General features: G+C 38.0%; 1 protein-coding gene across 14 annotated transcripts in view; it reads right to left on the bottom strand.

Moving 5' to 3' along the window:
• The window catches only part of ablim1a (actin binding LIM protein 1a), a 59,749-nt gene that overhangs the window by 7,686 nt on the left and 35,210 nt on the right, over positions 1-16,853 (bottom strand). For 4 of the 14 annotated variants that reach the window (XR_003675581.1, XM_028467916.1, XM_028467911.1 and 1 more), the window contains exons 5-21: positions 16,340-16,466; positions 16,166-16,259; positions 11,679-11,766; positions 10,904-10,968; positions 10,590-10,634; positions 9,913-9,990; positions 8,148-8,306; positions 7,923-7,988; positions 5,896-5,931; positions 5,152-5,281; positions 4,624-4,743; positions 3,567-3,671; positions 3,302-3,349; positions 1,478-1,615; positions 751-836; positions 533-656; positions 320-381 (exon numbers count right to left, since the gene is read on the bottom strand). Coding sequence is in view for 13 of the 14 variants with exons in the window: in XM_028467916.1 (XP_028323717.1) it covers positions 320-381; positions 533-656; positions 751-836; positions 1,478-1,615; positions 3,302-3,349; positions 3,567-3,671; positions 4,624-4,743; positions 5,152-5,281; positions 5,896-5,931; positions 7,923-7,988; positions 8,148-8,306; positions 9,913-9,990; positions 10,590-10,634; positions 10,904-10,968; positions 11,679-11,766; positions 16,166-16,259; positions 16,340-16,466 (1,571 nt within the window). In the remaining variant the exon portion in view is untranslated. The remainder of the gene's footprint in view (positions 1-319; positions 382-532; positions 657-750; positions 837-1,477; positions 1,616-3,301; positions 3,350-3,566; positions 3,672-4,623; positions 4,744-5,151; positions 5,282-5,895; positions 5,932-7,922; positions 7,989-8,147; positions 8,307-9,912; positions 9,991-10,589; positions 10,635-10,903; positions 10,969-11,678; positions 11,767-16,165; positions 16,260-16,339; positions 16,467-16,853) is intronic. The other 10 variants (XM_028467912.1, XM_028467917.1, XM_028467918.1 and 7 more) reach the window with 10 other exon arrangements.

Below are 16,853 nucleotides of genomic sequence, written 5' to 3'. Positions count from 1 at the left end.
ATCACACACAATAAATATCAAACAATTGTATTCTATACTTATTTTTTTTCAATTATAAATCTAGCTCAAATAAATTGAAGTATAAAAATATATTACCACAACTCTGTATTTATAACACACTTTAATAAACACAAAAATTTACTCTAGAAAGAAAAAAAAGTCCCCGGGGTCGCCAGAATTTTGTGATATCAAAATTCAATTTTTGTTATATTTTGTTTTTCTTTTGTAATTCCGTATTTGGTTGTTCTGTATTTTGGATGCATTTGTATCGTTGATCGTTTTGTACATAAATAAATAAATAAACTTCAACAATTCTTACCCGATGCAGTCCATTTCTTTCATAACTGGGCAAAGAGTTTGTTTTCAATGGGGAAGTTGGATCTGAAAGGCACAAAGTTACATTAACTCATACATTTGAAACATGTATGAAAACCATCTAGGTAAATCCATATGAAACAAATACAATGGCGTTCCTCATAGACCATGTGCTAATGTACATTGTTGACTATTTAGGAGCTGTTCTGTTCTGTACCTGTGTCACTGTTGCTCTGTCTAGGATCATAGCGTTGAGCAGAGAGGCTGCGTGCATGACGTTCCCTGATCTGATCTTTTTCCATCTCCTCCTTTAGAATAAGCTTCCCCAAACCGGATTGAATCTACAGACACAATCAAGCAGCTGAAAGTGCATCTTGCTCCGACGTATGACTCGACGAACGTGTCAGATGGCGTCAGGGATCGTTGTGTGTTTACCTTACTCAGATGTTCCTCCTGGAGTTGCTTTCTTTTCATTGCCTCTTCTTCTTCCTCTTCACGGGACTTTCTTCTTCCTTCTGGTCCTTTAGGTGACAAACACACGCCGAAAAGAAAACAAACGTACACACAGCTCACACACTAGATTCATGTCCACCCTGAGGGTACAATGCTTCACATCTACACGTCTACGCTTCATCCACATTTTAAATTCAGAGGAAAAACAGAACACAATTAAAATGAGAAATGTGACAAATAAACACAAATGTGAGACAGAGTTGACGAGACAGCGGGGACTTTTAGATCCATACTACACTATAACATTGTACAATCTACGTTTTTGGATTTTAGAAGATGTCAAATACACAAAAAGACAAACACAATATGGGGCAAACAGACAAAAGTTTGAAGTCAGTCTCAGTTATCTCTGTCCAAATCATTTGTGGTCCAACTGCGATAAGTTTTGGCATCAAAGACAGAAAGAAAAGGATGAACCTCAGGCAAGAAAAAAATATATATAGCAGCAACACACAAATGAAACAAAGCTTCTGTTTTACACAAGCAAAACTTAAATAGAAAATAACTACTGTAAGGCCGGAGTAAAGCAAGGATGCATTACTGTAAGCTTGTTGGTCAGCTTTAAGAAAGAGGGCAGAAGAGTAATTGTCTTTAGTGCTTCCAAAAAGAAGGTTGCAGTGCAAACATGCTCATCAGGAGCCAAAAGTACCTAAAACAGCCACAGAGTAGGGCCAGCAGTCGCCCTCGCCACAGCCGTCGTCTGCAGAGGGAGCATGAGCAGCAGGAAAGGTGGCGGATCTGATGATCTCATCAGCAGAATCTCTTTGACGTGCTATGGCAGCTGTATCTAGGTTGGTAACCATGGGAACTGATCTATCAGTGTCTGGGTCACAGTCTCAACCACATGATAAACATCTGATCATCAGGCAGCAATCAAAATGATCCTGTGGTTCTAATATAAACCTTACGATGCAAAGATGTTCAATTTGAGGAAAATACAGAGCCCCAGACATAACAGCATAGAAAAGAAATTCAATTGTGGCCACAAAATCTTAATTTGTGCACACAAAACACTACTTTGTGGCCACGAATTAGTAATAATAGTGTATTGTACACATGTTAATTAGGGCCTGGTGTGAAGGCCCTATAGATCCTGTACGGTTTCTTCTTATGATTCTTCTGACACTTTAATTGGATTTTTGATTCCCTTCCCTGGAGGGAAATTTCATGAAATGTGGCAGGAGTGTATAGTTTGGTGAAAAACTTAACATGTAGTTTTTTGATGCAATTTCGGGACTCGTCATTTTATTTTATTTGTTTCATCACATTATACAGATTGTAAACTGCACATCGTAAAAAAGAACATATAGGGTTGACAACTTCCTGTTTGAGTGAGTCCACCTCGCACCAATAGGCTGGTGTTATGCATGTGACACATCCACACACACAAAGCTGGACACACACTCACATATCAACACTTATAACGGTTGTACAACATAAATAAAAGCAACACAGCATTGAGGGTAGTCCTCTTTGACAACATCTGCCGTTGCCGCATGAAATATATTTCTATTTCTGTACATTTCACTGTTGTTCTTTGGTAGGCACTGTTTTTACATGACCTCAAGGTCATTGAGTAGAGCTGATCTGCCCTATGATATATGTGTAGATATGTGTACCAGCCTCTCCTGTGTACGGTGCAAGGAGGAGGCCCAGCCTAGAAGACAACTGTGCCCAGAGAACAGAGAGATACACAGACATAGAGACGTAGGCTTCTTCTGCTATCACCAGGAATGACATTAATAATATTATTTAGTATTTCATACACACAATATACTTGTTTTGTGGCAACAAAGTAGTGTTTAATGCACACATCATAGCTAATTGGTGGCCACAACTTTCTTAGTCGTGTCTGGGGCTCCGCAGTAAAAGCTCCGTAGTAAACACTGCAGTTATGGAGTAACTTTAAATGTAATCATCAGTAAAAATGGATTCAAATTCATTGTAAGAAAAAAAAAAAAGAATTCATTTATTTTTGATTTGGGGTTTGGATTTAGTAACGCAAATTTGTAATCTTTCAAACATTTATTGGTAAGTATAATGATTGTTAAATGTTAAAAAAACCAAAGCTAACAAGTTAAAATGAATGTGACATCCATGTTAACTTGTTAGTTTTTTTTTTTTTTTTTCTTTTTTAAGCTGTTATTCTAACTGTGACTTGTTTAGACTGACTTAAATGCAGTGTAAAAGAGCTGGATGTTAGACAGAGTAGGATTGGAGACAGACTTCAAACATTGCTTGTACACTGACACTGAGGGTGAATGTGTTTAAATGAGTTCACTTCCTGTTATAAAACTTATTTACACAAAATTCCCCATCTCATATCTGACATACTTATACCAGTCGACAGTAGGAGGAGTATTGGGGTTGGGAATTTTTTTTTACAATGAACACTTTAACTAATCAACTATAACAGAGGAGTTACAAAGTTTTTAAACAACTAAACTTTAGAAAAACTGTTAGAAGAGAGTACCGTGTAGCTTGTAGATTGGTGGCTTTCTGTAGATGTTGCTACCCTGATCTGAAAAGAATCAAAGAAGGAGAAAAAAGACAATATGAGTCTTACCGGTAGCAACAATAACAGCTATTTTCCTCTTGCTCAACTGTATAATTATAAAAGACAGTTGGGAAAATAAAAGTCTTAATCATACAGAAAGAGAGAAAGAAAGAAAGAAAGAAAGAAAAAGAAAGAAAGAGAATCAATGATGAGCAGTGACAGGGTGCGCTCCAGCTCCTACCTGGGAGGTGGAAATGTTTAGGGGTCAGAGAGAGAGGCGGAGTGACAGGCCGGCTGTCAGGCCTGAGCGGTAGGGGGGAACTCCGGCCACTCGGTGGGTCAGTGCCTCCAGTGAGAAGAACCAAGAACAAAACGTAAGCAGGGACACTAAAAGGGGGAACCACAGTCTGAACGGTGAACCAATGGGAGCAGCTGACATCTTAGGGATGGGACAGTGTAGTTGGTTTAGGTAAATGGAGTTGATGGATCTGGATGAAAGAGGTTCAAACTCAGATCAGATTAAAAGATGAAAGATGTGCTATGAGACGTGTAGAGAGCTTCCTGTTAGTGGTGCATTTAGAGGTTAATGCAATGTGTATCTTTGGCCCCTTGTTTATTATTATCACCAAACTTTCTTCAATTAATGTCCATAAATTAGTTCAATTATTTCTGTCTTTGTAGCCTTCCCTATTGAGAATTGGCTTAATGTTTGATGTAAAAAAAATTCAAGTGGACTACAAATTTCTGTATTCAAAACATGATTTATCATCACTCACTATCATATATTTCCAGAATTTCACATCATCTGTAACCACTAAGGGCCTACTTCAACCTGAAAAAAAATTTGCCATGTAGGTCATGTAGAAGCTTTGAATTTTGTTATGGGTATGTGATTTTTGGAAAAGAACCTGGGGGTGAAAGAGGTTAAACATTAGTATTTCAAAACTTAGATTGCAAATCAAGAAAAAGTTTTCCACTACTCAACTTTACAATTATCATGAGTTAGTTTTGTATATTGAATTTGTTGTGCTGATGTCTCTGAAGCTGCAAAACAAAAGCACAAAGGGACTGACAGCTACTTTGACAGAGGCTGAATTAGTCAATCACAGCTGATGATGAGGTGCGTGTTTGTCTGAGAAAGTGAAAGCTGGAGCTGTGCACTTTGTGAAAAATGAAAAACTGTTTTCTATCGTACAGATTGACAGACGAGGCGAGGCAAGACAGGAGGTGAGGACAGAGATGATGTCTTTTGGGGACGTGGCGGGGGCAGCACGTTAAAAGTGGAGTGGGTCCCTTACCTTTGCTATGGGGAAAGAAGTGGTGTCTGAAAGGGGAGGTGGGGCGGGAGTCACTATTTCTGGAGCCCACACTGTTACTGCACAGGGAGGAGCAGAGCTTCTGCATGCCTGTCAGAGCCTCTGCAGGCAGGGAGGGTGAGAGGTATGGTGGGGGAGCAATACCCAAGGAGCAGGAGAAGATAAAATATGAGAAGGTGAGGGGCCAAAGAATAGAGGGATAAACAGGAGTCAAATATAAATAAAATGAAATAAAACCAAGGGATGCACTGCCTACAAATCAAACATGGCACATGGCAAAATTGACTTTAAGGTTACTTTTCTGCCAAAACTCAATTTATTCATAAATAAAGGTATTTACACTAACCTTAAGTCAAATTTGCTTCACTTTTCATGTGGCTAACAAGTTAAATGCAGGGGTATTAGGGAGAAAAGGGGGGTGCATGGCATCTCAGCTGTTAGTTAACATCTAAATCATCTTAAATCATACACGAGCACATAGATACAAACCCACTACAGGCCTGTACTCACCTGGCCTGTGGAAATGCTGCGGTGAGCGAGACAACATGGGCATGTAACCATGGCGACTATAAACTGGTGACCCTATGGAGCCCTGGCTGGTGGACCTTTGGAGAATACGGTCCCTCCTGTCAAAGGAGCTCTGCACACAGACACAGTAGTCGTTACATAAACTTGCAGGAATAAATTAATACTTCCAGGGGTGACAAACTCATTTTGATCCAGGAGATGAATATGGAACAGTTTACAAAAACAGCAAATTCAATATTATCGTACCCTAGTTTGCACTTCCACATATAAATAAATATGTAAAGTATGTATTGCACCGACAATATCTAAGCAATAAATGATAAATATCGGTGCTGAATTTTCTCTTCAAAACTCCTAATTTGGTGATTAATTTTTGTGTAATTTCAGTAATTATTTGTAAGAAATTGTAGGGTTTATAAGACTGGACTGTTCCTTTGACAGTTGTGATTTGATTGCGATTAAAAATGACAACAGTCATGTGATAAAGACATGAGAAAATAGCAAGTCCTTGCAAATACTGTGAGGTTTAATTGAATATGAGACTTTGAAGAGACTGAGATATTTACATCTGAATTATTTGGTAATACTGTATATATAATACAGTGGTGAATGTTTTTTCTGTAATTTTAACTTCCTCCTGCGGAACGATTTGGATGCTCTAAGGCCTCCAGACCTTGATTTTGACACGTGATTTACACACTATGGCAGTGAAAGGTAGCGCCTCACCTCACTTGGTGGGGTTGGTGACATGTTTCTTGACGACTGGAAAAAAGTAAAAGGGCCTGAATTACAGTCAAGCCAGTATCAGTGAAAACATTGTATGTTTGAAACATGAATGTATTTGGTTTGTTTTTTAGGTGGTACTCAGGTTTCCTTTTACAGATAAGAAACCAAAAAGAAACAGGTATGACCTTAGCAGTAGATGTGTGTAAGACTGTGACAGAATGATGTCTTTTATTCTGTGGAATACAGTTTGTAGAACACATCTGGTGTAATGATGAGCCACTGTCCATCTTTAATGCATTTGAGGAGTCTTTCCACCATGTGTTAAAATGTGAATAAATAAACCACTTTAGAGTAAACTGTGTTTTAACAAAAACAATATTGTCGTACGACCAAACAACACCTTTGTTTTTAATATTTTCTTTAAATTTAATTTTGAATTCTGCCTTTGTTAATCACTTCATTCAACCATTTTCTGAGCAACTCTTTGTGCTCAGGCCTTCTCTCCCTCCTCTCATTGACCTTTCACACAATAACCGGAAATATGTAATCGTAATGTATGCGGACCTCCAGTAAAATGTCAACACAGCAAAAAGCCGGACAATTTAAAATGGATCAGAGAGTCTACACAACTTCCCTCATATGCCAAAAATGTGCTTTGCAGACGTGGCAAGAGTTGTGGAGAAAAACTCTGTCATTAAGAAGAAGAAACTGGATAAAGGATACACATTTTTCCACAAAGAATTTGTCCATAAGTATCAAGGTAAGTAACGTTAGAGAGCAATTAGGCTTTAACTTGGCAAACTCTTACAGTGATTGAAGAAGACAACAAACCACTCTACCATGAAGACATAATGTTAACGTTAAAGCAGGGAGAATTTCTTAACCGCAGGTGGTGGCGTTGCATAGTCATGGCTTCCTATGCAATTTCTTTTACCTCGACTCCTACCGACGTTAACGGCTTACGTTTTTGGCACTGCTCATACACAGACTCCCTTTTTCCTTTTAGAGGTGTAGTTGTTCCAAGGAAAAAGGCTCGGGACAGATTCTGGTTTCAAGCGTGAACAGAGATCCCCAAGATGTAGTCTTCTGGTGTGAAGTGTAGACATTGTACTCTCCTTTTTAATAGTAAACGTTGGTCCTTCATCGCGCTGGATAGCCTGAACCAATTTTCATCTAGCTTCATATAAAGGGAAGGAGTGGAATGATAGATAAGGCTGCTTTTGGGCATTACAAGAACAGCCCAGTACGCTACAAGAACTCTTGCTCGTTGCTTGCACCAACTTTGATGTTTACCCGTTGCCCTGACCACAACAGGAAGTAGGTTTCCACAACGATTGCGTATTTCATGTACAAAATTCGGAAGTTGTGTGAAAGGTCTATTATTATGGCTTCCTGAACTCTGCACTGTTGTTGCATTGTTTATGACTCCTGTCTTGTTTCGTCACCCTCTGTACAATCTCCATCCTCAACATTAACCAATATATTTAAATATATTTGAACAGTGAAAGTGTTTTTGGTGGCCTTTTATCTAGAATATATTCTTGTCAAAATGATAACCAGATAGAATATTTTTTTTTTCTAAAAACATTCTAATTTCTTACATCTGTTCATTTTCAATTAGGCATTTAAGAGAATAAGGAAGTTTGAGTTTTTTTCTTTTTATTATGCAAAATTTAACCTAAACTAAGTGTTTTTATTAAAATCTGAATATTTAAAAGACAATGGAATTTCATATATTTTGTATGTATGGCTTTTTAGGGCAATTTTTTATATATTTAGATAAAGCGATGGACAGGTATAGTTTGAAGAAATCCAGGACCATAAAGCCTTAGAGTCCTGTTTAGTGTCTGCTCTGGTTCTTCCTGGAAGCCCAAACAATGACAAATGATACGACTTGATTAAATATAATCCATCTGTTAACCTTCCACATTGTTTGCATTCAATTGAAGCTGACGTCCTTTTAATGTATGTTCTTTGTGATTAAATGTTATTCACCACCATCAGCGTTAAACTCTAGTGTGTCCCACCTTGTCATCAGGCAAAGGAGAGCGTTCCCTCCGTGCTGTGTAGAGCTGTGGGAAACAAGGAGGATTCTGTTCTCCATCAAATCTGCTTTATAACATGCAGAATATTCTTTTATGTCTATTAATCACAGTTTTCTTTGTGTTTTCTCTCTTCCACAGTCAAACAGGATCACTTGCAGGCTGTGCACAAAGGTATACGTGCATGCATCATGCAGTCTGTGTGTTTACCTCTCCCACACTCTCTCGCCTCTCCTCTCTCTCCTCCACAGAGGTGGTGTACATAGGTTCATAGGTTATAAGATCGGGGCGCTCAATGTCATAAATGGCTTTGACTTTTGGAATGGCAGCTAGGTCTCTGTAATCAAGGATCTCATTGTCTACTTTTGCCTAGGGAAACAAACAAAGACAGACATGCGTACAGACACAAGGGTAAAGGAAGATTACTGACTAGAGCGAGCACAGCTGACATGACCATCTATCAGGGTTGGGGTCAATTACATTTTTCAGTTACCCATGTTCAATTACAATTCAAATACGGGTACAGTTACATGCATTTTTTTTCCTATTACACTTAAATTACAATAGATTTTTATCCTCGGAAAGTCAATTACAATTATGTTCTCAATTACAAAAGTTAAATTACAATTAAAGCTGCAAGCAGCTTTGAACGGGCCCTCGCAACCACACGCATGCTGGGAAGAGCCTTACGTTGAGGTGTGTTACATGTCGGGGTGTGGCAGAAATGTGTTGAGTGTTGAGACGTAGCTGACCATTTTCAAAGATTATATCACAAACCTTCCTGCAATGTTCTGTGCAAATATGATGCCTATGATTTCCTTTTACCAATAGGTGGCGCTCTGACTATGAATGACGGTTGGATTAAATCAAAAGTCATTTTTTTGGCATACAAATGAAAGATGCTATAATTAATTAGCCTCTACTTAGCTCTACAATCTCTTAATAACTTCCATAAGCGTAGCACATCATCCAAGTGAACAGGCTGCTAAGAGGAATATTTCAATCTGTAAAGACTGAACTTTATTGTCAAGATTGTTTTATAATACAACCAAATAAACATGTATGTTTAAAATGAAAATATGAATGTGTGAAGTACTTTAACAGTGCAGTGTTAGATGCAAGACGTATCTCTATAAAAGCAAGGAATCTCCGTCTGTGTGTGTGTGTGCGTGTGTGTGTGTGTGTCTGCGTGTGTGTGTGTGTGTGTGTTCCTCAAATGTGTATACCTCAAACTGCAACAAAAGCGTTAATAAATTATTTCATAAATAAATGCTTTACAAATTCTGTTAGAGTCCTACCTAAACACAACCTCATTTGGCCAATCATGAAAAAGCTCCCACCCTCCCACTTTTCTATAGCAATACATACTTCCTACGGGCACTGTACTAGTAATAATAACAATAAAAACGACTTGCATTACAATAGCTTCCTTTGCACCGTTGGCGCTAGGGCCCTAATTAATCACAATTATTGAGCCTGAAATAAATAATCTAATAAAAGTTTCCTTTCTCTTGTGTTAGCTTTCTGTTAGCATCTCTTCCAATAACGGGTCCTAAATCAGGTGTAAAACACACTAAAAACAAATCTAATCTAAATTTCTTTCCTATCTATTGGTTACCTTGTTAGGCTACCTAATCAATGAAAATATAGGTTTTAATATTTTTAAAATGGTAAAATGTGGGAAAGCTTGACATTAAAACACATTTTAATAATTGTTAATGACATTTGTGTAGAACTGTACATAGAACTGTAACATGGTTTCCCAGTTATCTACAGAATTTTCATGGCAATTCCAATTACAAAGTCAATTATCTGAACTCAATTACAATTTCATTAGGATTACAACAACAACAGATTATTAAAATTACAATTACAATTACACCATAATTGTAATTAATTATCAGTTACGCAATTACAATTCTAATTGACCCCAACCCTACCGTCTATTATCAGCCAGGATAAGGTTCTTTCTTACATAGATTGTGTGACCCGGTGAGCCAGGTATGCTTGAACCAGGTCTGGAACAGATACTCTCAGATGACGACCTTGTGGTCTGGAAGTAGAAAACACACATGCAGACGTTAGCTAACCCCATAGCTATAAAACAAAACAAAAAGTCATGTGATCACCTACAGTCTGACATCAGCATACCACTCACCGTTATCATTTTACCAAAGCTGGAACTTTATAATACATTTTTACATAATATGTATTTACATTTTATGAATTACATGAAGTACTTATAGTTACTACCATGTCATCTCATGATTAGGCCATTCATTTGCTGATTTGCAAATTGAATGGGTACTTGATGTGAATTGATGCTCTTTAGATCTTCATGCCCGTTTATGGAAATGAACGATTTTAATGGCAGCAACAGATTGGATTTTTTATCAAATGGGTGTGAATGTGTTTTTTCGTTGGGTTTTTTTGTATAAAAATCATCCCTTTTCTTTCAAATGCGTGTGCCTTTCCATGCACCATTTGATATGAGGGTTATTTAAGGTGTATCAGGACGGGACTGAATGGCTGCGTAAGACACACATATCGGGCCCTGCAGGCTGTCTCCAGGTGATGACAGCTTACAGTGCACCATGTCCAATGGTGGAACACAGGATGATGCCATCTCATAGCCAATAGCGAATACAGTACCTGCCTTTGTGTTTTTTGCAGGAATAAGAGGGATGGAGGCAATAGCTGTGGAGGAAGGGAGAGCGGGGTTCACAGGACATCACACAGGGGAAGTGTGTCGCTTCTGCCCAGCATAACACAACAAGGTGTTCACACGTAGACTCACACATGAGCAGTATTCATGCACACACACACACACACCCAGACACACTACCTCTTTGGACGTGTACTAGTGTATTTAATATACCTTATTGGATATATCCAAAATGTTGATTGTTTGTGTGTAAAGTGAGACATGAAACAGACTAAAGGGTCAGTGATGTCTAATTTCCTACCCGCTCCCTCTGTCTTTCCTCAGTTCTAGTGGTATTCTTGCAGCCCGGGTGCCAAACTGTTGATCCTAAAACACAAGTGAATAATATGTATTAACATAATTGAAAATATATGGTATTTTTGGTATGGGTATAGCAATATAGATACTTGATTATATGTACAAAATAGAAGTCTACACCTTTATGAATATAATTATTATTGTGTTCATATGTATGTAGGTAACTTATATTATAATTATAACTTGTATATGGGTAGTTTGTAATATTACTGGGTCTACCGGTACATTGTTTATGCATATATGTCTATATATATATATAGGTGTATATCTGCATATACTGTATATATGTATAAATCCATATATGTGTGTATGTATTTAAAAGAAGCTTATAGATAAATTGGTTATACTGGTTATAAGAGGAGTAGGATTAAACAAGTCAGACTACTTCCTACACCGTTTTTAAACGTGTAAATCTTTTATTGAATTCGTCTTACTTGGTGTTTTTAACTTGCTTTAGAAACTAAGTGGTTTTGTGACTTTCCTTTTATTATATATATATATATATATATATATATATATATATATATATATATATATATATATATATATATATATAATATATATATATATATATATATTGTTTCAAATGTTCAAAAATAAATCAATCAAATAAAATCAAGGGGGAAAACACATTTAGAAAAACATCAATACTGATTTGGTTAGAAGGATTAAGAACTATTCCAGTAATCTGTTTAGTCTTTGGTCAGCAGGGAGCTCACCTTGCAGATACATTTCCTCTCCTTCTGTGAACATCTGGTTGCACCTGCTGCATCTGGCACAGCTGGGGTGGTAATGCTTGTCCCCTGCCTGGAAAAACCCAAAAGAACCAAAAACAAACTTGGCATTTCAGACAAAAAGCAAGTAACGGTGACTTTTTTTTCTAAGTAATGGGGACTTAATAAAGCTGCTGGAAACAAGACACAGTCTGGACTCCATGTGTGACCTATGGACACTTTAATTAAAAATGCTCCTCCTCAAATTACAGAAACTGATCATTGCCTCAGTGAGTGAAAACTCACATATTTAAATGCCTTAAAATCATAAATGTTTACAACAAATTTAACCAGCAATAATTCAGTCCAATAGATAAATAGATAGATAGATAGATAGATAGATAGATAGATAGATAGATAAATAGATAGATAGATAGATAGATAGATAGATAGATAGATAGATAGATAGAAAAAAAGATTTATTTGCCAATTTTATGCAACATAAAAACAAAATTACATTTCACACGTATCCAACAATTTAGTGCAATGTAAAATAAATTTTACAAAAGTCCATAGAAGACAGGTTTTCATTCATCAGTCAGATTAAACATTGTTAAAATGCAAAATTATGAAATCAGAGGCTTTCACTGGGTGTTAGTGTAACATGAGACGCAGCTCTTTATTTCTGCTGACGTGGCAATCTGCGTGCAGAACGCTCTGTCATAAAGCCTCTGTACGTTTCACCACAGCTGACGCAAATGAAATGTTGCCGACTGCTCCCATTGAAAATGTACAATAAAAAGTACAACGCTAACATTAGGTGCTTCATACACTGAGTGGCTCATTCAGATTTTACCGAGTGTTGTGGAGCAGGAGGCAACATTTCATTTGGCCGTTCACTCTGCGAACAAAGTGCCACATCAGCAGGGAAGAAAAACTGGGTGCCATAACCGAGTGTAAAAAGAGTGTCTCAGCACTACCTACTGAGAATATCCATCTCTGCTTTAATATACAGTCAGCTCCATAAATATGAGACACAATTATCAGCATTTCAGCTCATAGCTCACAGCACTAAAGTTTATGCCTGTCAGTGTTAGTTCTTACCTTTAAACCCATTAACATACAGACTGACACCATCATTAACTGTAGCAGACATTTGGTCCACAGTCCAAACAACGCTGCTCCTAAAAAGTAGATCCTAAAAAGACCATATCCTTGGTCATAACACAAAAGCTCTTATCAGCAAGATTTACTGACTTCCAAATTTCACTTTCACAGTTTTTTTGTAATACAAAAGTCATATGATGAAAATCTTTGAACTCATTTTGCATAACAGAATTGTTTTAAAAACACTAATAATAAATTATTTTTTTTAATTGAAATTATACATTTTAATTAAATAAAATCTAAATGTATACATGGACTTTTAATATCTTACAATATTGTAAGACAGCAATAATGTCAAACTAAAAAGTTTTTCTTTAAAAATATTTAACCAGAATGATTGGGCATTAATTTGTGTAAGTGAAGACCTGTTAGAGCACACTCTGTAAAGGGTCTTGGTTTATTCTGTTTTCAAGTTTAGTTTCATGTTTTAACTCTTGTCTTTGTGCTTCCCAGGTCTTCCTGCTCGTGTCTCCACCTCCCAGTGATGTCAGCGTGGCTGTGTCTGAATAGTCCCTCCTATCTCCTTTCCTATCCACTGCTCCTTCTCCCACGAAAATGTTTAGGTGGTGGCCATGATAAAGAGCGTTCAAGTTCTCTTTAAGCTCAGGAAAAGAGGCTCAATGCTTCCTTTATAACCTCCTTTAGCCTAGGAAACACTGATGCAACCTTTACCACAGGAGAAGAGAAAATGCTGACCCACAATTCCTTGCGGCGACAACATTTAAAGGGACACGCACACCTGAGCACTGGCAAGTAACGGAGATAATAGTAACCAATAGTAACCAATGCAATAAATATGCTTTGAATAACTTTAAATACATTTGGGTCCTCCACCACCACATCTGTGTATTGTGACAACCTCTCCAGTGTGCTCTAACTTTCAACTTGTGTAGTCCAAGCGGTAAAGCATCAATAAAAGACACATGGCCTCGATAACTAAAGTCAATAGACAAATTGAAAGATTACTCTCAGTGCTGAGTCATCACGGTCTGGAAGGCCTTCTCTGCTGGCCTAAACATCATCAGGATTCCAAAATATGTACAGGATCAATTGCTCCCCTTAAGGCTCAAATATACTTGAGCGTACATCTGCAGAGCAGAGTCCGCCAGGCCAATTAACTGCAAGCTTCAGATTTTACGATTTTACTTGGCGTCACACAAGATACTGCCCGGCATGTATCGACCCGCAATAAATGTAACACCGATCTGCATTTCCCCCACCTGGTGAAACAGAGAGACTGGCAGATGAGCTACGACAGTACTGACACCTTTAAAACGCGTCTCAGGGGTTCAAGGACTACAGAGAAGTGCTAAGGATTGTGGAAAATGTAGTATTTTAATGGAAACTAGTGCTACACAGTGGTGCGCACGAGTATGTAAGCTTTGAGGAGTGTGGAGAGTCCTCACGAGTATGTGTGAGCGTTTAGTGTATTCTCTTCATTTCACTTCCAGCTTCAGGCTGGGTTTCTGAGGGCTGAGCTTAGTTTCTGTTAGAGATTTTAATCATATTTCAGCCATTATGCATTGTCAGGGTTCAAGAAATCTTCCCCCCGAATAAACGGTGTGACACTCGTAGCTTGAAGTGAATAGAAACATGAATGTGCGTTAATCAATCCGATTTGGATTTGGCGACACTGTTTCGAGTCACTATGGACTTCGGATGCAATGCTAGCATTACATACGACGTCTGCTCACGTCTTTTGATTGGTTATGCACTTTTGACCGGCAGCTATGCGGAACTGAAACTGTTCTTTTTTTACACCCACAATGTCTGAAGGAAGATGGACTTGGTCGCGGATATTCTTTTTACACCATTTTCAAGACGGACTTTCTTAGCAGAAGCTAGATAGTAGAGGTCGAAAAAGCCTGAAGCTGGCGAACTTGACTCAGTCTATAAAGCGTTTGTCTGCCTACTGAAACCACTGCCTAAAGAGTGGGACTACTGAACTACAGCCAGACAAGCTAATACCTGGGTGCTTGTAGTCAGAGAGGTCACGATAGCTAAAGCGCATGTGCATGATATAACCTAACTCTAATCCTAATAGAGCAGGGTGATATGGACCAAAATTCACATCTCAATATTTTTTCTCAAGATGGCAATATACGATACAAATCTTGATATTTTTAACTCAATAAAGTCTTACCGGAAAGGCAAGCCGAGGTTAAATTTGCTGGTGAAAAATGCCACACAGGCACACTTACTGACAAGCAGCTGCACAATGTGCCACTTTTGGCTTTCTCTCCTATAAGGGACAGCACGTGTGAGTGAGTTCTGTAGTTTGACTTGTTTAGGGGAAGGTCTGGGTTAGGATTCACTCAGAAATCCATCTAACTGGGGTTTTCATGTTGTTCTGAGAAGTAGTGAAAGCAGCAACTTCAGCTTATTTTAATACAAAATAAGCTGTAAATTTACAATATATCGATATAGGCGACATTGTAATTTTCCATATTGCCAAAATAGAAAACTTGATATATCTTGAATTTTGATACATTACCCAGGCCTAGTGCATCACACTCAGTAACCAACAGCTACAGAGTGTCTGGTCTTGGGTTAGTGACGCTAGTATCAGACTGACAGGTCTGATCCATTGGCACCAGTTACAGGGTGGGATGCTGGTGCCTTTTCCTTGAGTCCTAAATGCTATTTACGCTAAATCAACTGGTAGGAAAACAGTGACACATTCAAACCAATAAATGACACATCGCTGGGAGTGATTGAATCAGTTTCTGCAAGCTTGCACTTATTGTGCCAAGCAAGGGTAATGAACGTGCCACACCAAACAGATGCTAATATAGATTCTCACAACTTCAGGTTTGACATACAGCATTATCCCAAATACATCAACTATTATTCATACCATTTTTGGCAGAGAAGTAAAAAATCTGACAAATCTGATTGGAATTAATCCTTCATTTAAATACAGGCATGTCAAGAGTCTACTTAGCCCTGTGCTGAAAAGATTACACTACAGATTATCAAATTACATCCCATAATTCTGCTCATCCAGCTTCCTCTGAGCACACAGGAGACATCATGCAGATGTAGATTCAACATCATTTTGAACCTCTGAACTCATACGATGGCAAAGAAAATCATTAATGGTCTTAAATAGCAGTCATTTGTCCAAAAGCTTATGATTGATTTCATATTTCTGGTATTGATTAACTACTTAAAATCATCAAACATATAAATGCACCCCCTGATGGCAGAAAAAAAGGGATTTGACTCAACGTTAAACCGTATACATATAATGTTATAATGTTGCTCATCTCATTTACTCAGGAAAAAATAAATATAACATGAGGCAAGTGGTTTCTATGACTTACTTCTAGTACTTTCCCTGTGATGAACTGATGACACGCCTCACATTTAACTCCAAAATGGATCTGGTAGTCTCTCTCACAATACGGAGCACCATCCCTGTAGAGTGAGACACACGTCACATACTATTTAAAAAAACATTGACATACAGATGCCAAGCCAAGACAGTGGGTTCTTACTTGCTGATGTATTCCCCCGTCAACACTTTGCTGCAGGCCTTACACTTAAAACAGCCTAGATGCCACTGTCTGTCCAATGCAAGCAGAGCCTGTCCATTCTTAATGTCACGACCACATCCTGCACAACCTAAAAGAGCAAAGAGTGAGGATCAGAGATGCAAAGAGCATGCTGCAAACCTTACATCAAACCATATTTGAAATTCAACAATAAAACAATACAGCCCTGCTGAGACATCTTGTCACTCCTATTTCAAGACACTAGGTGGTGATAGAGGGTAGATAGCAATGTTCTGACAGTTGAATTTTCCTGTATTTAACATTTTCATAGATTTCCAAGTAAGATACTGGGGGAGTGTTGGAGCTTGGCTTCAAAGTAGGCAATCCTCATGTCATCTCCACTTTAATGAATATGGGATGAAAGTAACACAGAGCCCCGTGCAACCACGGGGGACAATAACTATGAAAGGCATAACAAGGTTGAGATGGTGATGTGAGTAAAATCAGCATGCCTTAT

Source organism: Gouania willdenowi, chromosome 15, assembly GCF_900634775.1.
Source record: "Gouania willdenowi chromosome 15, fGouWil2.1, whole genome shotgun sequence".
Classification (NCBI taxonomy): Eukaryota; Metazoa; Chordata; class Actinopteri; order Blenniiformes; family Gobiesocidae; genus Gouania; species Gouania willdenowi.
The sequence above is the reverse complement of the archived record's forward strand: the minus strand, read 5'-3'. Positions and strand labels throughout refer to the sequence as shown.